A 24,719-nucleotide genomic window follows, 5' to 3' on the forward strand; every position below is an offset into this window, starting at 1 on the left:
TTTGTCAACATACTTTTCTAGGTGCTGCACAACAGCTTTGATGACATTGTTCCAAGGTTATTGAAAAAACACAAGAAGGAGAAGAGAGATGAAGAATCGAAAAAAACCCATTCAAAAGGCACAAAGTAAAATCAATATCTTATCAATCTATGAAGTGTAGTTGCTTCATTGCTCCATTTAATAATAAATCAGGTTTGAGATGATAAAAGTCCTAAGCTTAGCACGAAATTTTGTCTTCAATATTTAATATAAATTAAAAATGTTCAATTATAAATCTCTGTAAACTACTAATGTTAAACATAAAGCTTGTTATTTTTGAGAAATATTAACATTTTATTTTTAAACTATGATCTGAACCTTGGTCAGAAATGGTAATGCTGCAAGAGCTGCTTGTAACATCAACTCTGCTGCTGGTGCGGACCTGGGACAGTGGGGAGTGGAGACACAGCGCTGCAGGGTCTGACGGCCCACTCCTTATGCGGAAGGCTGCATATGGCCATTAAGTGGTCTATTAAAGGAGCTGGCAGTTTTTTTTTAAATTCTGCAACCTCTGAGGTCTAAATCCAAGATGGCGGCGCCTTTGCTGGGCAGCATAACATGAGTGGTTGCAGACTCCAGGGGACCAGCGGACTGGTGCAGGGCATCAGAAATGGAGAGAACACCCCCAGTTGAGAAGGTGAAGCATAGGAGATTACCCATCACAGCAATAACCTCGGCCACATACCGGCGAGGAGCTCAGTGGCTGAAGAACCATGGTCTGTTCGTGCCTTGCAGTTGAAGGACTCACACAGTCTCCGGGCTCCTGACAACTTGGGGTTGAAGGATCCACACAGGTGGAGACTGGCTCATGGGAGCCAAATATCGGAACAGGGATTAGAGAGTGTGCTGAGGGCGAGGGAATCCCGAAGGGCCTTGGGCATTAAAGACCCTGATCGTATCAGAAGCTTGGATCTGGAGCTCCAGTGCTAATGATTTGAAATGGAGTCTATGTGGCTACAGAGGCTGCGGAAGTGCTGGAGGATAATCCACGGCACTCAGGACTGAGGGGCTTCTCTTTCTGCTATTGTTGTGGGGTGCTGGCAATGCTCCTGGCAATTCTTTGGCTTATGGTTGACAAAAGTTGAGGTATATCATATACTTTTAATGTAACGGGATAATAAAAGGAACCTTGAACTGGAGATAAAAAATTTTGATTCTGTTTTACTTAAATATGAAGATTTGAATCTGTGTATAGCTCAGGATGAAAATATGATGTGGATTTCTTAGTTTAATATTTTTGTATGGAAAATATTATCTTCTATGCCTTAAATCTAAAGTTTGTGGCTTTATTGAAGAACACAATATTTTTGAATGAAAACAACAAAAATGAATATTCAATTCCTAGTCATGTTTCCATGGATATTTTAGTTTTGCTTTAGATGCTGTGGTATTTCTACAATTTGGCAAGGGAGCTAGGTGTGTGTAGTACCAGTTTTGTAACATTTGTCCCAAAAATATAAATGATCAAACTCGGTCATCAGCTGACAAATGCTGAATTTTTATCAAGTTTCTCGAGCAATTCTTTGTCAGCTTTGAATCCAGCTTTGAATCCAGCATCTGCATCTTTTGTGTTTCTTGCTAATTTGAAATATACAATGCAGTCAAAGTTTAATCCAGATTTACCAAGCTTGCAGTTTCTGATTTTTTTTTTCTCTATGCAGCTAAATCCCTAATTTGCTGAGGTATCAGGAAGTGCAGCAGTGAGGGTCATTCATTGATTGCTTCAACACAAGTATGTAGGGATTTACCTGATCTTCAGTTAAACCTATAGTAAATACAATCTTGCTCCATGCATGGTGAAACTTTTGGAACGTATGGGTTCAATCAGGCAGATGCAGCATGGTTTTAGAAAGGGAAGATCTTGTTTGACAAACTTGTTAGGATTCTTTGAGGATGTAATGGGTGCGGTGGATAGAGGGGAACAGGTTGTATATTTGGATTTCCAGAAAGTGTTTGATAAGGTGCCGCACAAGAGACTTATCAGTAAGTTACAGGAAAGTGGAGTCTGGGGAAGTATATTGGCCTGAATTGAGAATTGGTTGTCTGACAGGAGGCAGAGAGTCGGGATAAATGGGAGTTTTTCAGGTTGGCAGAGAGTGGTAAGTGGGGTGCCGCAGGGGTCAGTGTTAGGCCCACAACTGTTCATCATTTACATTGATGACTTAGAGGAGGGGACAAAATGTGGTGTAGCCAAGTTTGTAGATGACACCAAATTGAGTGGAAGAGCAAATTGTAATGAGGATGTGGAGAGTCTGCAGAGGGATATAGTTAAGCTGGATGAGTGGGCAAAGGTCTGGCAGATGGAGTACAATGTACAGTGTGAGGTTATCCACTTTGGCAAGAAAAATAAAAGAGCTGAATATTATTTAAAGGGTGAAAAACTTCAGCATGCTGTTGTGCAGAGGGACTTGGGAGTGCTTGTGCGTGAATCGCAAAAAGTTAGGTTGCAGGTTGTAGAGCTCGTCGAAAGAATCAAAGACTTGTTGATCCAAACCAAGGCTTTTATTAGCAAAAGATAGGAGCTCTTCACAGGTGGCCGACCAGTCCGGAATGATCCGACCTGGCTAGGGACACAACCCTTTAAGGCCCAGACAAACAGTAGGCATGGCTAAGCTCTCAGCCAATCGCTGTAAGCACAGTCTAGATACTGTAACTATATACACTATATACATTGGTGATAGATCTGTACTATCACACAGGTGCATCAGGTTATTAAGAAGGAAAATGGAATGTTGACCTTCATCGCTAGAGGAATTGAATTCAGGAGTAGGGAGGTAATGTTGCAACTGTATAAGGTACTGGTGAGACCGCACCTGGAGTACTCTGTCCAGTTCTGGTCTCCATATTTGAGGAAGGATATACTGGCTTTGGAGACAGTCCAGAGGAGGTTTTACTAGGTTGATCCCTGGGATGAAGGGGTTGACTTATGATGAAAGATTAAATCGTCTAGGATTGTATTCGCTTGAGTTCAGAAGAATGAGAGGAGATCTTATAGAAACATATAGGATTATGAAAGGGTATGGATAAGATAGATGTAGGAAGGTTTTTTGAGCTGACCGGGGAAACTAAAACCAGAGGACACAGTCTCAAGATTCGGGGGAGTAGATTTAGGACAAAGATGAGGAAAAATAGTTTTTCCCAGAGAGTAGTGAATGTTTGGAATTCTCTAACCAGGGAAGTGGTTGAGGCTGCCTCATTAAACATATTTAAAATTCGGTTAGATAAATTTTTATATGATAGAGGAATTAGGGGATATGGGGAGAAGGCAGGTAGGTGGAGTTAGGTCATAAATTAGATCAGCCATGATCGTATTGAATGGCGGAGCAGGCTCGATGGGCCATTTTTGGCCTACTCCTGTTCCTACTTCCTATGTTCCTATAAGCTTTCCCTCCACTCTTCCTAGTCAGTTTTTTGTTTCACCTATTCCCTCATCTAACTATATGACAAAAAAAATTAGGACTGATTCTCCTCTCAACTTTTCTTCACTGTTACATAAATCCATAATTTTTTTGTTCTCAACATGCTCCAAACCAGCAGCACTTACAGAGAAAGCACCTTGTGTGTAGATTAGTGGTTAAAGCACATTTTTTTGCACCGGAGGTTCACTGTCCATCACACAACTATCACATCTTTCCAGAACTTGTGAATTTTTAGACCTATATTCTTTTAGCAGGACTAAGTAATATTACAAAGTATGCAAGCTGATGATTATGAAAATATTTGGCTTTTTTTTTAGAAATTTCAGCTTGCTTTCCTTTGGAGAAGAAGCAGAGGAGGAAGAAGAGGAAGTAAACAGAGTTAGCCAGGTACCAATTTGCTTTTGTGTGTTTGGCTTATTCAAGTTTGACATGCTGGCTTAGTTGAAGGAAATATATGAGTGTAGCTAGCTGCTACAAGCTATGGCTCTGCAGAGCCTACAGCACAGGAGAAGTTGTAGCTGCATGCAGGTTAGCTCAGAAAGAACATACTGTTCCCAGAAAGAATGACACGAACCCCAGTTGAGTGCAGTTAACACTGACAGCTTTATTGGGCTCACAGTCCTGCTTTTATTCTCAAACTGAGGGGTATGGTCAAAACCCTCTCAACACTGATTTGTGTGTTTGTGATCCGCTCTCCCAGATAGGCCAGTTAAGATCTTTCGGTTGCGGCCAATTGGAGGACAGCGCTGCGGGCCTCATATAGCATGCTGGATCATCATGTTCGTCCTTCATTTTGTGAAGCCGTGTTGGGGAGCTGCGAAGGGCTGCCACACTAGCCTAGTTGATATTTATCTTGTTTAGCTTGTTCCTTTTTAAATTAATTTCTCTCCTTGAAGCTATCCCTCTAAACTAGCCATTTTCAACCTTTTTTGGTTATGGCCCTCTTAGGATTCTGCTCAACATTTATCCCTCTTCCTTGTGAAACAATCAATTTTGGCTTCTTCCATACTTCTCTCCTACCTACTACATAAAAATATTTATGTTGCATGAGGTGAAAAGAAAATAAGGCTTTTATTTAAAGATGCTATGACCCCCCCCCCCCCCCAGAGGTCTAGTTAGCACACATTGAGAATGGCTGCTCTAAACCTTTTCTTATCGTTTTATGGAAAAATTTGCTCCTCAAGTCTCCTGTAATTCTTTCCCTTTTCATCATAAATCTATGCTCTTCAGTGAATCTTTTCTTCATCTTTGCCATTGTAATGACATCATTCCTATTGGCAGGTGATCAGGGTAAAAAAAAACTCCTATGTGGTCTTGCCAATGTCTTGCAACATGACTTCCTAATTATTGAACTCATGGCTTTTACTGATGAAGACAAGCATGTCAAAAGTCTTCTTCACCACCTGTGTTGCAATTTCAGTGAAACTTGTATTGCTGAGTCTCATTGTTGTGCAACACTCTTCAGAACCCTGCTGTTCATTGTATAGCCCTGTCCTGGTTTAACTTGCCAAAATACACCTCTTTGCACTGTCCAAGTTAAATTCCATCTGCCAGTCATTGATTGACTTTCTCAGTTCATCTAGATCAGGGGTTCCCAACCTTTTTGTTCCTCTGTACCCCTTGGGCATTTTTATACGTTCCCGTGTACCCCTAAAAATTAAGGATAAAAAAAATATGACATTGTGCAATCTGACAACACAGTAGTGGTGCAGTAGTGGTTATTCTCACAGACCCAATGTACCCCCTGGAAAGTGCAAATGTTCCACTGGGGGTACATGTACCCCAGGTTGGGAACCCCTGATCTAGATAATCTTCTTTGTTGTCCATCATAGTGCCAATGTTGGTGTCATCTGCAAACCTACTAACTGTTGCCAACTACATTCTCATCCAAATTGTTAGTATAGATAGCAAACAATGATCAATCAAGCACTGATTCCTGTGGCACACCACTGGTCACAGGTCTTTAGTCTGAAAAACAGTCTTCTATAACCAGCTGTTGATTTCTTCCACCAAGCCAATTTTATATCAAATTGGTCAGCTCACTCTGGATTTCTAGTGATCCAACATTCCAGGACAGCCAACCATGTGAAACCTTGTCAAAGATCTTGTTAATGTTTATGTAGGCATTATCTATCTCCTTTATCTTGTCAATCCTTATAATTGACTTTTAAGCTCAATTAAATTCATGAGGCATAACTTACCACACACAAAGACATGCTGACAATCTCACCAGTCCTTGTCTTTCCAAATGCTGGTAGATTCTCTGTCTCAGAATCCCCTCCATTAACCTTTCTACCATTCATGTTAGACTCATTAGCCTGCAGTTCCTTGATTTGTTTTTGTAGCCCTTCTTAAACACATAACATTAGCCACCCTCCAATCTTCCAGTACCTCACCCATGGGTGATTATAGTACAGATATCTTTGCCAGAGCCCTAGAAATTCTTCCCTAGCTTTCCACAATGATTTTGGATAAATTTGGTCAGGTCCCAGTGATTAGTCATAGAACCATGGAACATTACAGCACAGAAACAGTGCTTATAGTCTGTGCAGAACCTTTTTTTTTGCCTAGTCCCACTGACCTGTACCCAATTCATGGCCATCCATACCTCTCCCATGCTTGTACCTGTCCATATTATTCTTAAATGTTAAAATTGAGCCCACATTTCACCACTTCAGCTGGCAGCTTATTCCACACTCTCACTACTCTCTCTGTGAAGAAGTTCCTCCTCGTGTTCCCCCAAAACTTTTCCCCTTTCAACCTAAATCTATGCCTCTGGTTTGTATCTCACCTACCCTCAGTGGAAAACGCTTATCTACATTTACTCTGTCTATCCCCTTCTTAATTTTAAATACCTCTATCAAATCTCCCCTCATTCTTCTACACTCCAGGGTATAAAGTCCAAACCTGTTTAACCTTTCCCTGTAACTCAGTTTCTGAAGTCCAGGCAATATCCTACTACTCTTTCTATCTTATTGATATCTTTCCTGTAATTAGATGATCAAAACTTCCCACAATACTCTAAATTAAAAGATTCCATTGAAAACTGAGGTCAATGGTTTTCTGAATATTGATCAAATCAAGAGATAATCGGGGTAGGACAGAAAAAACATTGTTGAAATTAAAAGCAACACAGAAAAAAAGTGGTGGAGAAATTCTCATGTGGAAGTCAGCATCCATGGAAAACAATTGACAGTTAACATTTCAGGCTAAAAAAACCTTTCATTAGGAGAGTTCTATTAAAAGATGCCGTTGAATGGAGACTGTGCAAAGAGCCAAATTCCTACTCCTGCTGCTGTTCGTTAGCTTAACGAACAGTCCCTCTCTTTCATTCCAAACAAAATTGGTTTCATTCACGCTTTTTTGATAGTCAACCAATTGCAGACATGACCTTCACTCTCTTTACTCTTCCATTCACTGCAACTTAAAAAAAATCTTTAAGCAAGTGTAGAGATTTGGTTGCTAACGTACTCTCTGAAAGAGAGATATTCATTGAGAAAGCCCAGTCTTGATTCCTTACTATGTGAAAGTTAGTGTGCATAAATTGGCAGTAAAGTTGGTGAAATTGTTGAGGTTGGTATGAGAACAGGAATGAGCAGCAAAACAATGTTCAGTGTGGTGCAAATAGAAGTGAGGGGGGACTGTTATGGGCCCAGAGGACCCCAAAACCCAGCAGCCGTAGAAATTCACCAAGACAATTGGATAGGTTTGTGTTGGGGATCAGTGGTTGGGATGTGTTGGTGGTCGGCCACAGCCAGCATTTTTTGCTGGGAATTAAAGATTATTTTAATGCTTAAAATGCCTTCCCTTTTTGTTTGTTGCTATTTAAACATTGATACAAGTGATTTGTTGCTGCTAATGGGCTGTTTTTGAAAAATGACCAGTTCTCTGAAAAAAAACATTTATCCGACGTAGGCCCGGACTCAACCATTTTGGATAATTGGAGTTGTACTCTATTTAATTTAGGTTCAAGAGTTCAGTGCAAAATTGTTGTTCATGTGGCTCAACTCAATGTTTTAATTGCAGGAGTTGGTAGTTTCCTCTTTATAATATATTTTGTTATTTACTTCAATGCGCCTGTTTAACCAGTTTAATTTCTAAATGCAAGTGTTGGGTGAGAGCTGTTTCTGTTGCACTATAATATCTTTGGTTTGTGAAAATCTCTCTAGTTACCCATGACTCATATGACAATAAAATATCATTTCGCTCTTAACTTTCTTTTCATAGAGTATGAAAGGAAAAAGCAAAAGCAGTCATGATTTGTTGAAGGATGATCCTCGGCTGAGCTCTATACCAGTTGTTGAAAGGTGGGTCCTGTTATTTCGCTGTTTTTAGTTCTGAATCTTGGTTAATAAAAAGGTAGAAACTGAGCCTGTATTTTTAGCTAGAACAACCTTCAGAACACGTGAAAAGCTGAGTTAGTTGATCTTAGCTGGAAAAAACGGAATGGAAATTACATGATCCACCACATAAAACTTCAAAGTTCAGATTTATTGACGGAGTATATTCATGACATTACATACTGTACAACCCTGAGATTCTTTTTTCTGTGGGCAGGTAGAATTTCTACTTATCGGTGTGCAAAAAGATTTACACAATTGTACTCTTTCAAAAGAGAGAAATGTGAACAAACTGCAATGCAGAAAATAAATATTCTGTGGCGGCACACATCCTCATGGCGAACTGGCCCCGCTTGTATCGCCACGTGGCGGAGCAGCCATGGGGAAATGGTCATGGTCAGAGGTTTCTCTCTGACTCCAGCATCCCTTCCAGCGCGCACCCTGGGCAGCGATTATGACATCACAATGCACCACGTGACTGAGCTCATGCTGCCCTTAAAGGGGCGCGCTGAATTTGAATAAAACCTGTCATTAACAACCCTCAACGTGGTGGCCGTGTTTCCTCCACTGCTCACACCGCCACAGTGGTGACCCCGACGAGCCCAGATGTTTTTCTGGACTCAAAACACCATGGATTCAGTAGAGATTAACACTGTCTCCATCAAGCTTTCCCGCCCACCCCCCCCTCCCCCTTTTGGACCCACTGACTGAGAACATGGTTTGGACAGATGGAAGCACAATTTCAACTCTGCAACATTTCCTCAGATGCCACGATGTTCTATCATGTCATGAGCGCTCTGGACCAAAATATGGCATCGAGGGTAGATGACATCATCCACCACCACCCCCCCCCCCCCCCCCACCCCCTGGCTACGGGAAAGTACGCCGCCATCAAAGACCTGCTGCTTGGAACTTTTGGGCTAACTCCCCAGCAATGGGCTTCCAGGCTCCTTCACCTAGATGGGCTTGGGGACTGTAGTCCGTCGGCGCTGATGAACAAAATGCTGGCCCTGGCGGAAGACCACAGGCCTTGTTTTCGGCCAGATATTCCTGGAACAGATTCCGGAGGACATCCAGCTGCTCCTCACAGATGAAGACTTCTTGAATCCGAGGAGAGCAGCAGCCCGTGCGGATGCCCTCTGGTGCATGAAGAGAGAGAACAAGGCAGCTCTCAACCAGGTGGCATGACCAGGAGCCAGCCGTCCACAAGTGACTCCCAAGACCAAGCCAGAGGAGGGTCAGTTGACCTGGTGTTTCTACCACCAGCGTTGGAGAGCGCAAGCCCGTAAGTGCTGCCAGCCCTGCGGGTTTCAGGGAAATGGCCAGGCCAGCCGTCTTTTATGGCTGCCACGGTTGGCCACACAAACAGCCTCCTTCATGTGACGGACAGATCCACCAGCCGCTGATTTCTGGTGGACATGGGCTGAGCTCAGCATCCTTCCCCCCACAGCATTAGAGGCTCACACCCGATCTCGAGGTCCAACACTCCGGGCGGCCAACGGCTCCACCATCAGGACCTTCGGCACCCGCAGGGCATAGGTCCAGATCTCGGAGGAGAAGTTCCATTGGAGGTTCGTCCTAGCCTCCGTGGGCACCGTGCTGTTAGGGGCCGACTTCCTCAGAGCTCACGGCCTACTGGTTGACGTGAAGGGCAAAAGGCTGGTCAACACCTGAACATTCCACTCCACCCGACTGGACACAGCAGAAGCCCGCAGGCCCAAAATCTCCACCATAGCAGCCGCCAGGGATTAGTTCGATAAGATCCTCTACGAATTCCTCGCCATCTTAGAGTCTTGGTTCAACACTGCCCTGCCCCAGCAAGGGGTCTTCCACCACATCACCACACAGGGCCCCTCGCTGCATGCTAGACCCAGACAGCTGTCGCCCGAGAAGCTCCAGCAGGGAAAGATGGAGTTCTCCAGGCTCCAGGAACTGGGAATCGTCCGACACTTGGATAGCACCTGGGCAACGCCGCTCCATATGGTCACGAAATCATCCGGGGGCTGGAGACTGTGTGGGGATTACCGTCGGTTGAACTATGCAACTACCCCCGACTGGTACCCGGTGCCACACATACAGGACTTCTCCGCCAAGGTCATGTTTGACCAATCTGATTGAATTTTTTGAAGAGGTGACTAGGAATGTGGATGAGGGTAGCGCAGTGGATGTTGTCTATATGGACTTCAGTAAGGCCTTCGATAAGGTACACATGGAAGGTTAGTTAGGAAGGTGCAGTCTTTAGGTATAAATTTTGAGATAGTCAAATGGATTGAACATTGGCTGAAAGAGAGAGGCCAGAGAGTGGTAGTGGATAATTGTCTGTCAGGTTGGAGGCCGGTGACCAGTGGTGTGCCTCAAGGATCTGTATTGGGCCCATTGTTGTTCGTTATATACATTAATGATCTAGATGATGGGGTGGTAAATTGGATTAGTAAATATGCAGACGATACTAAGATAGGTGGAATAGTGGATAATGAAGAAGGTTTTCAAGGATTGCAGAGGGATTTGGGCTGCTTAGAAAAGTGGGCTGAAAAATTGCAGATGGAATTTAATGCTGATAAGTGTGAGGTGCTTCATTTTGGTAAGAAGAATCAGAACAGGACATACGTGGTAAATGGGAGAGCATTGATGAATACAGAAGAGCAGAAAGATTTAGGAGTAATGTTACATCGTTCCCTGAAGGTAGAAACTCACGTGAATAGGGTGGTGAAGAAGGCTTTTAGTATGCTGGCCTTTATCAATCATTGCATGGAATATAGGAGTTGGGAGGTGATGTTGAGATTGTATAAGACGTTGGTGCGGCCTAATTTGGAGTTCAGTGTGCAGTTCTGGTCGCCTAATTATAGGAAGGATATAAACAGAGTGGGGAGAGTGCAGAGAAGGTTTACCAGAATGTTACCTGGGTTTAAGCATCTAGAGTATAGGGAGAGATTGGACAGATTAGGTCTTTATTCTTTGGAGCGTAGAAGGTTGAGAGGGGATTTGATAGAAGTATTTAAGATTATGAAAGGGATAGACAGAGTGGATGTGGATAAACTATTTCCGTTAAGAGGAGGAAAGATTAAAACAAGAGGACATGAGTTAAGAATTAAGGGGCAGAGGTTTAGAGGTAACATGAGGGGGAACTTCTTTACTCAGAGAGTGGTAGCCGTGTGGAATGATCTTCCGGGAGAAATAGTGGCGGCGGAGTCAATTGTATTATTTAAGAAAAGGTTGGACAGGTATATGGATGAGAAGAAGATGGAGGGTTATGGGCATTGTGCAGGGAGGTGGGACTAGAGAGGGGTGTTTGGTTCGGTGCGGACTAGAAGGGCCTAATGGCCTGTTTCTGTGCTGTAATTGTTATGTTATGTTATGTTAACCTCCACGGCGCACGGGTCTTCTCCAAAGTGGACCTCGTGTGGGGATACCATTAGATCCTGGTGCATCCAGACGACATGGGTAAGACGACCATTACCATCCCTTTCGGTCTCTTCGAGTTCCTGCGTGTGCCCTTCAGTCTAAAGAATTTAGCCCAAACATTCCAGCGTCTCATGGACGCGGTTAGAAAAGACCTGGACTTTGTGTTAATTTACCTGGACAATATTCTCATTGCCAGTTGCAACCGCGAAGAACACAAAGCCCAGCTCCGCACACTCTTTGCCCGGCTGTCGGACTTTGGCCTCATGGTCAAAACAGCCAAATGCCAGTTCGATAAGGAGTCCCTCCAGTTCCTGGGGCATATCATTTCGGTGGCTGGGGCCACGCCGGCGCCGGAGAAGGTAGCGGCTGTTCAACAATTCCCCAAACCCTCAACCCTGAAAGGCCTCCAAGAGTTCACGGGGATGGTGAACTTTTACCACTGTTTCATCCCCAGAGCCGCGCGCACCATGCGCCCATTCTTCGCGCTCATGGCCACCAAAGAAAAGACTTTATTGTGGTCAGAGGAGGCAGACAGGGCTTTCATCGTGACAAAGGAGGCTCTAGCCAGCGCCATGCTGCTGGTGCACCTGTGGCTGGAGGCACACACAGCGCTCTCTGTGGATGCCTCAGCTACGGCTGTTGGGGGGTGGGGGGCAGTTCTGGAACAGTGGCTCGATGGACAATGGTGCCCACTGGCCTTTTTCATCAAGCAGCTGTGCCCACCAGAGCTCAAATACAGCGCCTTCAACTGGGAGCTCCTGGCGCTGTATTTGGCCATCCGCCATATTCGCTACTTCCTCGAGGGCAGGCCATTCACAGCCCTCATGGATCACAAGCCCCTCACTCAAGGACTGGCGATGGCCAAGGATCCATGGTCCGCAAGACAGCAGTACCACCTCTCGCATGTGTCTGAGTTAACGACCGGCATCCGACCCAGGGCCGGCAAGGACAATGTAGTGGTGGATGTGCTCTCCCGTCCAGCCATCAACACTCTTGTGCCCAGCCTGGATTACGAGCAACTGGCTCAGGCACAGAGGAACGATGCGGAGATGCAGGCCTTGCAGACCACCATCTCGGTCCTCAAACTCAAGGAGGTTCAGGTGCCCAGCAGCCCGGACACATTGCTCTGCGACGTCTCAACAGGCATGCCGCACCGGTGGTCCAGCCTCAGTGGAGGGCGAAGGTTTTCAGTCTGCTCCACATTCTTGCTCACCCAGCGGTAAAGACAACCATGCGGATGGTTGCAGAGCATTTTGTGTGGCACGGGCTGAAGGAGGTGGCAGAGTTGGCCAGGAACTGTACCAGGCGCCAGCCCTCCAAGGTTCAGCGACATACGCGAGTCCCCCATCCAGAACTTCAGCCAGGCAGTTCGCAGATTCCAACACATCCACGTTGATGTCGTCAGGCCCCTGCTGTTGTCCAAGAAGGCTCATTACCTCCTCATGGTGGTGGATTGGGCTACAAGGTGGCCGGAGGCCGTCTGATTAAGGAGGCCTCCGTGCAGACGTGCGCCAGGACTCTGGTCAGCCAATGGATCACCCATTTCGGAGTCCCAGCGCACATCACTAGCGACAGAGGGGCACAGTTCACATCTGCCCTGTGGACTCAGATGGCGAAGCTCCTTGGGGTCAACCTCCCCACACCACAGCATACCACCTGCAGTCCAACAGGTTGGTGGAGAAGTTCCACAGGCACCTGAAGGCATCGCTTCTGCCCAGGATCTCTGGACCATACAGGGCGGACGAACTACCCTGGGTCCTCCTCAGGATTAGGACGGCACACAAGGAGGACCTGCTGGCTTCAGCAGCAGAGATGGTCTATGGCGCTTCGCTTTCCCTGCCAGGTGAGTTTTTCGGCCCAGACCCTGACACCACGGCCACCGACAAAAACCTGCTGGTGGACCTAGGCAGGCGACTGGCCTCCCTAGCTCCCCCAACCCCTGCACGCCACAGCACCCGGCCGCTTCATCTCCCCAAAGAGCTCGACTCGGCCCAGTTCGTTTTCATGCAGAGGGGATCACAAGCGCACCGCTACAGCGACCGTACGAGGAGTCATACAAAGTCTTGCACCGGTCCGGCGGAACCTTCACTGTGGACATTGGGGGGAGAGAGGAACTTTTTAACGGTGGACTTATCACAGCCAGTGCAGATGGCTGCATCCAAGCACAGGGGGCCGGCCGCCAAATCTGCAGGACGCGTCGTCGGTTTTGGGGGGGGGTGGTTGTGTGGCGGCACACATCCTCATGGCGAACTGGCGCTGCTTGTATCGCCATGTGGTAGGGCAGCCATGGGGAAATGGTGTGGTCAAAGATTTCTCTCTGACTCCAGCATCCCTTCCAGCGCGCACCCTGGGCAGCGATTATGATGTCACAATGCACCAGGTGACTGAGCTCATGCTGCCCTTAACAGTAGGGGTGCGCTGAATTTGAATAAAAACAGTCGTTAATGTGCTGGTTGTGTTTTTTCCACTGCTTACAATGCCACAATTCCATAATAAATAATGAGCAAAATAAGTCTTTAAATGAGTCTTTGAGAGTTTTTGTTCAGGATTCTGATGGTGAAAGGGTAGCAACTATTCTTGAACCTGATGATATGAGTCTTGAGGCAGATATTACCTCTTTCCTGACGGTAGCAGCAAGGACAGAGCATGTTCTGGGTGGTGTGGATTAAACGATCGCTCTCCAATGGCAGCGTTCCTGTGATGTACTTGGCTGAGCCCACTACCTTTTCAGGGGTTTCTGATCAGAGGTACTGATGCCCAGTTACCAGGCAGTGATGCAGTTGGTTGCACACTTATAAGAGGAAATTTCAGTGGTGTTTAAAAAGGAGGATATGATTAACTGAGCTGTGGTGCTTCCTCATTGGCTTGCACTTTTGGTTTCGGTAAGAGTGATAACTACTTTGACTACCTGGAATTATAAATTGGTGAATTTGTTGGGGATCTGCTTTTTCAAAATATTAATGCAGTAATGTTATTTAAATTATTTGGTGAAAAGTTTTATGCAGATTATTACAATTAGCAAATAGATCTTTGGACAAGAAATTTCTGTCTGATGTAGTTTGAATGAATAAATTGTGGTTTGTTGATTGATTATATGCTTGGGAAATGACGTCAGAATGTCAAATATATTTGCACTCTTTCTTAACCTGTTGTTAGAAAATAACAGCAGTACATCAGCTTCATAAATGTTTTATTTGTTTAGATAAGTTATCAGCTTTGGTTCAATGGTATCTCCTTTTCCTTGGGTCACAGGGATTATAGGTTCAACTCCACATAAACCTCTTTTCTGCTTTCAAATTCATGAAGGTCCCATGATACCATTCAAAAGAAAGGCAGGCTATTCTAGAATTTTTTATTCCATAACCCGCATCACAAATTTTTCATGCATTAAGTCCTTGCTGTTCAAATGGTTGCTGCATTTCCTACATTACTACGGTAAATGTAATTCAGTTAATATACTTCAAGGATTTTGGAAAATCTGTCCCCAGGCCTTTTTTTAAAATAGCCATTAATTTTTTTAGTTTATTGTAGCTGTAACTATGGAATATCATGATAAAAATGTGAAAGTGATTTGCATAAGATATCAATATCAATTTTTAGAACAGACTGAATTTAAGGAATTACTGAAATTTATTTAAAAATCTACTAATAGCTCCCTAATCTCAGATTCAGGGTTTATATTTGGGATTTCTCTTCCATAGAAATGCCACCTCTTTAAACCTGGTTTGTAATGCTGTTGATAATTATATCTGGAGCATATTTATTCAATGGGAGTAGAAACTTGACTTGATTTTCTTATTGTATTCTCTCCAGTGAACTTGCAATATTGAAGACACAAGGAACATCTGACAAGGTATGATATTTGGCATTCTTTTTTTAAAAAAGAGAAATATTTATAGTATCTTGTAGAAAAGAAAGAGGACATTTAACCCATTGTGTCCACTTCAGTTTTTTCCCCCAAACTGAAATCTGTAATGATTTAAAAATAGAAAGGCAAATAAATAATTGTTGCAGCCAATTGTTGTTTAAAATAAATGTACCAATATTCTAAACTGTCCTTGATTTTACAATTTCACCACATTGAAAACAATTTTAAAATTTTTTGCCTGTAGGTTTTCAATATTACGAGAATTTTGTTTGTCAAAAAATTTTTTAATATCTCTGGTGTGAGTCAATGCCAGATATTATAAATTTAAAATGGAAGCTGTTTCAATTATGATTTTAAAGAAAAGTCGGATTGCTAGTAGTGGATAAACACTTAGCAGGGTTTGGATAAGAGTGGTTTACTGAACAAAGGCACCTTTGAAATAAGGAGGGAAAGACCTTGTCCTTTGTAGGTTTGTGATTCTAATTAGTAGGTTTAATATCCAGAGATGACAAAGGCAGGATTTATCAATCACACCCTTCTTCTGATAAGAATTTTTTAAAATAATGCACTGTTTGGCTTGAAAATAAACAAACTACTTGGCTGTAACGAGCAGACATGTTTGGAAAAACTCATGTAGATTGTCAAGATGGAATGGATGCGACCATAGATGGAATAGCATCAACTCTTCATAAAGTCCGTGTATTCCGGATTAACACTTAACACTGAGTACTCGCTGTACTTATCGTTTTTGCAAAATATCATGTTTCAGGAAAGGAAAGCCAAAGATATACAATCTAGTAATTATTGAGGGATCAGAGGTGGAAAGGGTGAGTACATTTAGGTTCTTGGGAGTCACTATCTCAGTGGATCATTCTTTGTGGAGGTTTAGTATGACATCAGAAACCCTGGCAAATTTCTACAGATATGTGGTGTAAAGTGTGCTGACCAGCTACATTGCAGTCTGGTATGGAAAACCAATACCCCTGAGCATAAAGCCCTTCAAAAGATAGTGGAATCAGCCCAGGACATAACGGGCAAAACCCTCTCCACTATTGAGTACATCTGCAGGGAACGCTGCCATCGGAGGACCAACACCACCCAGTACACACTTTGTTCTCGCTGCTGCCATCAAGAAAGAGGTGTAGGTGCCACAAGACTCACACCACCAGGGTCAGGAACAGCTGCTACCCCTTCACCATTAGACTCCTCAACAACAACCTCAATCAGGGATTCATTTAAGGACTCTTACTTGTGCACTTTATTGATTTTCTTTGCTCTCCCTGTATTGCAAGGTCAGTTTATTTACATTCATTGTCTGTTTACAGTTCTTTTGATTGTTTAGATGTTCATGCTGTGTGCAGTTTATTTTTTGCACTACCAATTAGTGGTAATTCTGCCACCACTATAGGAGAAAGGAATCTCGGTTGTATGTGATGTCATGTATGTAGTCTGACAATAAATCTGAAATCTACAAAATTAATTTGGCTTTAGGCTTGTAAGTGAATAAATACTATGAATTGCTGTAGAAATACTGTCTCCTGTCTTGTAGCTAATATGTGGTGGTACTTATTTAATAACGTGATGAGGAAATCTTCACATGGTAGCACTAAGAATTGATTCTGCATGCCAAAAATTGCCAAAGGTTGTATAAAAAGCACATTTTCATTACCCTTGTTAAAATTTCTACTAAGAAAATCACTGAATTTCCACTGGGGAAAACAAAGAGCAACAACTTTATGGGGAAGATAGGCATACCACTCTCTGGAAGAACAAAGGAAAAAAAATAAACACACACATGCAAAGGTTTGGCCACCCCAGTCAAAATTTCTGTTACTGTGAATAGTTAAAAGAGTAAAAGATGACCTGATTTCCAAAAGGCATAAAGTTAAAGATGACACATTTCTTTAAAATTTTATGCAAGGTTACTTTTTTTATTTCCATAATAAAAAAATCACAATAACAAAAAATGAAAAAGGCCTGAAGCAAATGATTGGGCACCCTGAATGGTCAGTACTTAATAACACCCCCTTTCGCCAGTATCACCACTTGTGAATGCTTTCTGTAGCCAGCTAAGAGTCTTTCAATTCTTGTTTGGGGATTTTCGCCCATTCTTCCTTGCAAAAGGCTTCTAGTTCTATGTGTTTGGTGCGTGGAGGTAATAGCAAGCAAGCACAAAACTCAAAAGACTTACAACAGGCTTTATTCCAGTAAAAGTCTGAACACCAGTTCAAGCCTTTGGTGGCTCCCTGTGTGATTGGCTCAGGAGGGGCCAGTTCAGGTTTATATTCAGATCACTGATTGACAGCCGGCCAGGTGGAGACAGCCCCTTAGGCGGTCTTCCTGCAGGTACAGAGATCGTCACCTGCTGTAGGCCGGTGGTCATATCATCACAGTCGGATTCTTGGGCCATCTTGCATGCCCTGATCTTTTGAGGTCTATCCACAAAGTTCTAATGATGTTTAGGTCAGGGAACTGAGAGGGCCATGGCAAAACCTTAACCTTGCGCCTCTTGAGGTAGTCCATTGTGGACTACATAATGATGCACCCCATGACCTGGAAGGAAGCCGCTGGCTGCTACTCACCTCATCCATCGGGGAGCAGCAACGGACCCCGAGATGGTCCTAGCATCCACCACCTTAAAAAGGGACATCCCCATGGACTTGGTGTGCTTAGGATCTGTTGTTAAAGCCATCCTCTTTTCATCTTCAGCTTTGTTTTATTACAGACAGGGTGATATTGCTTCCAGAATTTGCAGGTATTTAATTGAATTCATTCTTCCCACTGGCTGCAACACAAGCCAAAAGCTTGATCTGTACCCTTTTTTCTCCAAACATACTATTGCTCATTGTGGCCAAAATGTTCTATTTTAACTTCATAATTCGACAGGATTTGTTTCCAAAATGCATCAGGATTGCTTAGATGTTCCTTTGCAAACTTCTGATGCTGAATTTTGTGAGGACGCTGGAAAGATTTCCTTCTGATGACTTCCATGAGGGTCGTATTTTTGAAGGTGCCGTTGAACAGTAGAACAGGGCACCACCACTCCAGATTCTGCTAAATCTTCCTTGACGGTCTTTTGTAGTCAAACATGGGTCTTGATTTGCCTTTCTAGCAATCCTACTAGCAGTTCTCAGAAAGATTTCTTGGTCTTCCAGTCCTCAACTTGACTTCTATGGTTTCTGTTAATTGCCATTTTTGATTGCATTACAAAATGAGAAAACAACCACATGAAAACACTTTGCTATCTTATAACCTTCTCCTGTTTTGTGGGCATCATTTATTTTAATTTTCAGAGAGCCAAGTGCTGCTTAGAGGAGGCTGCTGATTGATGGGACAAGGTTTGAGGAGTTAGGGTAATTAGAAAGCTTTGAAATTTGCATCGCCTGGCCTATCCTGACAATGACTGTGAACAAGCTCTAGCCCTAACAAGTTAATTAATGTCAGAGATCCTGGTAAAAGTTATCTGAGAGCTCAAATCTCTTTGGGTGCCCAAACTTTTGCATGGCACTCCTTTCCTTTTATCACTCTAATATTGTACAAAACAAAAATAATACACTAAACTTGCTTAAAATGTTGAGAAGTATTTGTCATTTTTAACTTTATGACTTTTGGAGATCAGTTCATCTTCTACGGACTTAACTATTCACAGTAACAGAAATTTTAAGCCACTGTATATATTTTAAATATATAAACATTAAAAAAAATTTTACACACACACACTCTGTGGATGTGTATATTCATGTATATGTGTATGTATAAATATATATAACTTCTAGGTGGTTTTGGGCCTGGAAGTGACAATTGTTCGGCTCCAAAATATTTTGAGGATGAGATTATGTCATTTTGCCTCCAAAGCAATCAGAAATCCTCTGTTTTCTGAAAATTTTTCGGAGCTGAAATGACATCACAGGTCGAAAGATTTTTGGAAAAATCTCTGAGTTTTGGTGTTGGATTTATCTTATTTTATTCAGGTTGTTTTTTGGTGAATATTGAAGATTATTTCATGCTTAAAATGCCTTTCCTTGTTGTTTGTTGTTGTTTAAACATTGATACAAGTAATTTGCTTTTGCTGCTGGGCTGTTTTTAAAAAATGACCAGTTCTCTGGAAAAAAAAGTTTATCTGACATAGGCCCAGACCCGACCATTTTGGATAATTAGAGTTGTTTGTGTATATAATATATACAATATATACATTGTGTGTCTATCTTTATAGATATAGATATATTTAGATATAGGTAGAGATAGATATAGATTTTAGGTAGAGATAGAGACCTAATGAAACCAGTATCTTGTAGACCAATTTCATGATTAAATGTTGATTATAAAATAAAGTTATTACTGAAATTAATGCATATAGATTTGTTAAGGGTCAGAAATCTGCAGATAATGTAGCAATGCTTATTAGTTTGATACATATGGTTCAAAAAAGGGTAGACCTGAGTGTGGCAATGACTGGATGCTGAAAAGATATTTGATAGATTATAATGGGATTTGCTCTTTAAAGTTCTGGTGAAATGTAGATTGGGTTCAATATTCATAGATTGAGTTAAAATGTTGCAAAAAAAACTTAATGTAAAAGTAGTAACTAATCGATAGATTTCAACATCTTTTGAATTAACTAGATCAAATAGATAAGGTTGCCCATTGTCACCAGCTTTAGTAATAGAATCATTAGCTGAATTAATAAGACAGGATTCAAAGATTGGGGGTATTAAGGTGAAGCAAGAAGAATATAAAATCAATTTATTTGCAGATGATGTTTTGATTTATTTAACTGATTCTTTAAATTCTTTGTGACAACTTAAAATTAGAATAAAATAATATGGAGATATATCTGGTTTGGGATAAATTGGGATAAAGGTGAAATTATGTTTTTAGTTAATGAAGACTATGAGAAATGTAAGGAAGTAATTGAATTGAGATGGCCAGATCTTGGAATAAAATATTTAGGTATTCGTGTGCAATCAGATTTGACAAAGTTATTTAAATTAAATTATTTATCTTTATTAAAGAAAATTAAGGAGGATGTGGAAAGATGGAATATATTGCCTATTACTTTTATAGGTAGTGTAAATTGTGTTAAAATGAATTTTTTCCTTCAAATACAGTATTTATTTCAAACGATTCCAATTTTAATTCCCTGAAAATTCTTTAAGGAATTAAATGTTTGTGTTAGACACCTATTAGAGAAAGGGAATGTTTGTGTCGAGGGTTTATTTGGAGAAATTGATGTGGAAATATGATTTAGGAGGTTTACAGCTCCCCAATTTTATGAATTATTATAACGCAGTCCAGTTGAGATAATGTTCCAGCGTGGGTGAATACAGAACTTGTTAAATTAGGAGAAACAGATTCATGACATTTTACTTATAAATGGAATACAAGATTGTTAATAGCAAATAGAGAAACACCCATATTGAAACATTTAATTGAACTTTGGAATAAAGTTGATAAGATTGGAGGAGGAGGTTTAATATCTGGAAGAACACATTTATTTCAAAATAGACTTATTCCACTTTCTATAGAAATTTTTTTTTTAAGATTTGACTTAATTGTGGTATTAATAAAATTAAAGATTGTTTTGAAGCAAGGAAATTTATTACTTATACTAGAATGAAGGAAAACTTTAAGATATTGGAAGATTTAAGAATTTTTGTTAATATCAAATCAAGACATTTTTTGAGAAAATTTGGTCAAGATTTAGTATTACGAGTGGAGCAGAAATGAAATTATTGTGTACTAGAGATGTAAAGAAATTTATTTCAGAGATGTATAAATTATTACAAAAGAAGGCTTGAAAGGAAAAAGTTCATAAATCAAGACATGAATGGGAGGTAGATTTAAATAAGAAAATAAAGAACATAAATGGATTCAGATAGTAGAGAAAGTATGAAAAGTACAATAAATGTGAGAGATAGGTCAGTTCAATATAATTTTATTCATCAGTTATATTTAACACCACAAAAGTTACATAATATGCTCACACCTAGTTCCAATTTCCAGCCTTTTCCCCATATCCCTTGATACCCTTACTAATGAGGTTCACAATGCACAAGTTAAAGGAGCAGAAGCAGGACATTAGATGTGGACAAGAAGTTGGCACCTTTTTGCTTTCAACTTGGCAGTGTTCCACAATTAATCCTTTTTTTGGTTAATATCCCGCATCGGACTTATCAGCCACAAACGAGCCTGCAGCTGACGTGGACTTTTACCCCCTCCATAAATCTTCGTCCGCGAAGCCAAGCCAAAGATATTAGAATGAATAACTGGAGTAAAATTCCCCACAGGATTCAATATTATTTTTACTGGGAGGTATTAGAGGGATTAAACCTAAATTAAAATTGAATATGTATCATGTAAAATTTATTCAAAATGCTTTGGCAGTAGCTAGAAAATATATTGCTATAACTTGGAAGTCTGATATTGATTTGGGAATGGATAGATGGGAAGCAGAAGTTTGGAGATGTATTCTACTAGAGAAAATTGCTTATAATTTAAGAGACAAAAATCATACATTTTGGAAAATATGGAGCCCATACTTTACAAACTGTTGATATTAAAATATAAAAGAATCTCAAACATTCCCTTTCTCTGATAGGTCACTGTATATGTTATATATTTAAAGGTATCGAAAAGTGAAGTATTCCTTTTGGGTTTTCTTGTCCCTCTTTCTTTTTTTCGAGTTTGTAGGGGGTTGGCGGTGGGGGATTAATAGGAGGTTTTTCTTTTTTAATTTTTTACTTTTTAATATAAATACCACATGTATTTGGATTAAGTTTGAAATATTGTAATATGTTTCATTTTAAATAAAGTTTTTAAAAAATAGGGAAGCAGCAGAAGTAACCATCTCACCTGACAGCCACTTTAATTTGGTCTTCAGAAGACTTTGGTTGATGATCCTAAAGGCTATTTTCAAATGTCTCAAATCACATAATTTGCTTGAGGAATACTGGTTCTTGGTTTCAATGTCGCCAAAGCATGAGTCTTATGACAGATTGCAGTTTGTTTGAACAGGAGTTCTTTGAGTAAACATTCCATTATTTCAGTATTTCAATTTAACAATAGACAAACTGTTTTATGGCTTTGAAATAACACAGGCTATCTCCAGAATGTTGTTATCTGTGTGCCTTTCCCTGTTCCAACCCCCCACAATAACTCTCAAAAATATATATATAAAGATTAAGAATAACATAAGCCTGTATCTCTTGTTACTCTACCAGGAGGAAGATGATGCTTCCGACAGTGAAGAAAATGAACAAATGATTGCAAAAAAATTGAGGAAAGATAAAAATGAGGATGCTAAACTTCAGTCAAAAGAAGATGATATTGATGAAGAGAAAAAGAAACTCAGCCGCAGGTCAGTGCAGCATTTTTAACCACTTTCTATTTTAATAAATATTCTATTGCATTTAAGTTGTCAGTCTATTAAACTTCAGATGAAATTAGTTTTTTTTTCTTTCCCCTCGAGTTGTTGTGCTCTTTAATTGTTTGTCAATGTAAAATGCAACCTATATATTGTGCATTAAATTATATCAGCAATAGGAACTACTTTAGTTAAAATTCCTTTTGAAATTGTTTTGTTATGAATATGAGTATTTGTCTACAGATGTGTTGCTTTCATTATTGGTGTATGGGAGCAATATTGATGTGTACGTGATAATGATTAATTAAATCAAAAAACCTTTGAAAGGATGAATATTACTTTTTGGACAATGGTTTTAAGTTAATCCTGACTCTGAAAAGCAATTATTTTAAAATTAGTTTTTAAATATAATTAATAAAATAAAAAGAGCAAAATCAACTAACTACATGTATGTAGGAATTTGTTTGATTCAGTGCAATGATGATCAAAATGTGTCAACAGTTGGTAACTGAATAACATCAGATTCTAGATTGAAATAATTGTAAATTATGTTGCTATCAGAACAAGAGATTGTGAATATTCTATCCAATAATGACTTGTTCTGATTGAAAATTATATAAATATGTAGTAATAATTTCCTAAATTGAAGCATTGGTAGCATCTAATTACAGCCATGCATCGACTTACAAGATTACATTCTGGAAGTATGTATGTAAGTCGATCAGTATAGATTAAATGTACTGTAGAACATAAGATACCATGACACACATACATAGTTACCTAAACCTTTATATTGTACATATATACATCTCAATATCATAGTTAATAAAATGTAAATACTGTACAGTATCTATAAGGCTTGCTGTGGGGGGCATTTTGGGGCCATGATACACTGTATATTTTCAGATGAATTTAGCCAACAAGATAACATGCAAAAAAAGAGACTCTATGGAACGTCCTTAGATGTCGGATGTTGGTGTCTTGTGTGCTATTGAGACTAGAAAAATGTAACACAGTACAGTGTGCTTTTTTGTAGTAAATAGAGAAAATACGCATTAATGTAATTACACAATTTTTAAAAAGTACATACATATAGATTTCAATTACATATATGTACTTAAAACTCCGATTATCCGAAAAAGTTGGAACTGCGCCTATGTCGGATAAATGTTTTTTTTTCTCGGCGAACTGGTTTTTTTTAAAAACAACAGCCCAGAAGCAACAGTAAATCACTTGTGTCAATTATGGTTTTTAGTCTGCAATGTAGGGAAAATCACAGAAAAAAAATTAACATAATTACTGCCTGTGTGGTCGTTCACACTGGGTGCCTTTTTAGACTGCAAGTACCTGAGTGCAACAGTCCTGGTGGTTGGACATGTAGTAGAGTGGATGACCATCAACAAATTTTTCCAGTATGATTTACACTGCGAGCTTACTCCAAAAAGTTGTAGGAATCTTGCGGGATAAATCATGGTGCAGGAATTGACTCTGAATTTCTGCACGTTCCTTTTTAGATTGCCTGTGTAGCGGCAAAATTCCTTGATTGTGGCATTACATGCCAGCAGTCTAAAAAAAAATACATGTTTAAATAACATCAAACAACAAGGGAAGGCTTTTTAAGCATTGAAATAACATTTAATTCTCACCCAAAAAAATGCTGGGCACTGCCAATCCTCAATACGTCCCAACCGCTGCCCTGCCACTGATCCTGAGAAGGCTTCCCGGCTGGTGAAACACTCATTAGTAGCTCGGTGTCTCCTGTCTCCCCAGTCACCAGAGCGCTTGAGTCCCGAATCCGAATCCTCCCCTAAGGCCTACTGCACACGCACACCAGGGAGTCGGTGAGCATGTGCAGTAGAAGGCCAAGGTGAGGGTTCGGAGTTGGCGTCAGTTGTGCCGAGGAGAAAAAGGGAGGGGAGAGAGGGAGAGAAGGGGTGAGGAGGGAAGGGGAGGGAATGCCACTGAGCCCGAGGTCCCACTCCTGCCTAGGAGGCTGCTCTCCTTGATGACGCTGGCGGGACAAGGAATTCTTCCAACTGCTTGCAGCTGGTAGACTGTGGCACGCAGTTTGAGAAGGAAAGTTGGAGAGAAAAGTCAATAGGGGAAGGTAAAGAAGAAATGGAAAGAGAGAGAGGAGAGAATTACCTGAAATGAGCACAATCGTCGTTCTAATTTAATGTCGTATTAATTTTTTTTAAACCTGTGAGGTCAATTCGGCTCCGAAAAAAATTCAGATAAATGAGGATTTCTGGTTGTTTTGGATAATCGGAGTTGTACTGTACTATACT

The 24,719-nt window shown here is 41.0% G+C and overlaps 1 protein-coding gene across 1 annotated transcript in view; it reads left to right on the plus strand.

Moving 5' to 3' along the window:
* Positions 1 to 24,719, plus strand: part of cwc27 (CWC27 spliceosome associated cyclophilin) — a 235,233-nt gene that overhangs the window by 54,895 nt on the left and 155,619 nt on the right. The window contains exons 6-10 of the mRNA XM_069924501.1: positions 22 to 125; positions 3,776 to 3,845; positions 7,686 to 7,765; positions 15,014 to 15,053; positions 22,289 to 22,425. Coding sequence (XP_069780602.1) covers positions 22 to 125; positions 3,776 to 3,845; positions 7,686 to 7,765; positions 15,014 to 15,053; positions 22,289 to 22,425 — 431 coding nt within the window. The remainder of the gene's footprint in view (positions 1 to 21; positions 126 to 3,775; positions 3,846 to 7,685; positions 7,766 to 15,013; positions 15,054 to 22,288; positions 22,426 to 24,719) is intronic.

Source organism: Narcine bancroftii, chromosome 3 (genome assembly GCF_036971445.1).
Source record: "Narcine bancroftii isolate sNarBan1 chromosome 3, sNarBan1.hap1, whole genome shotgun sequence".
In the NCBI taxonomy this organism is placed as follows: Eukaryota; Metazoa; Chordata; class Chondrichthyes; order Torpediniformes; family Narcinidae; genus Narcine; species Narcine bancroftii.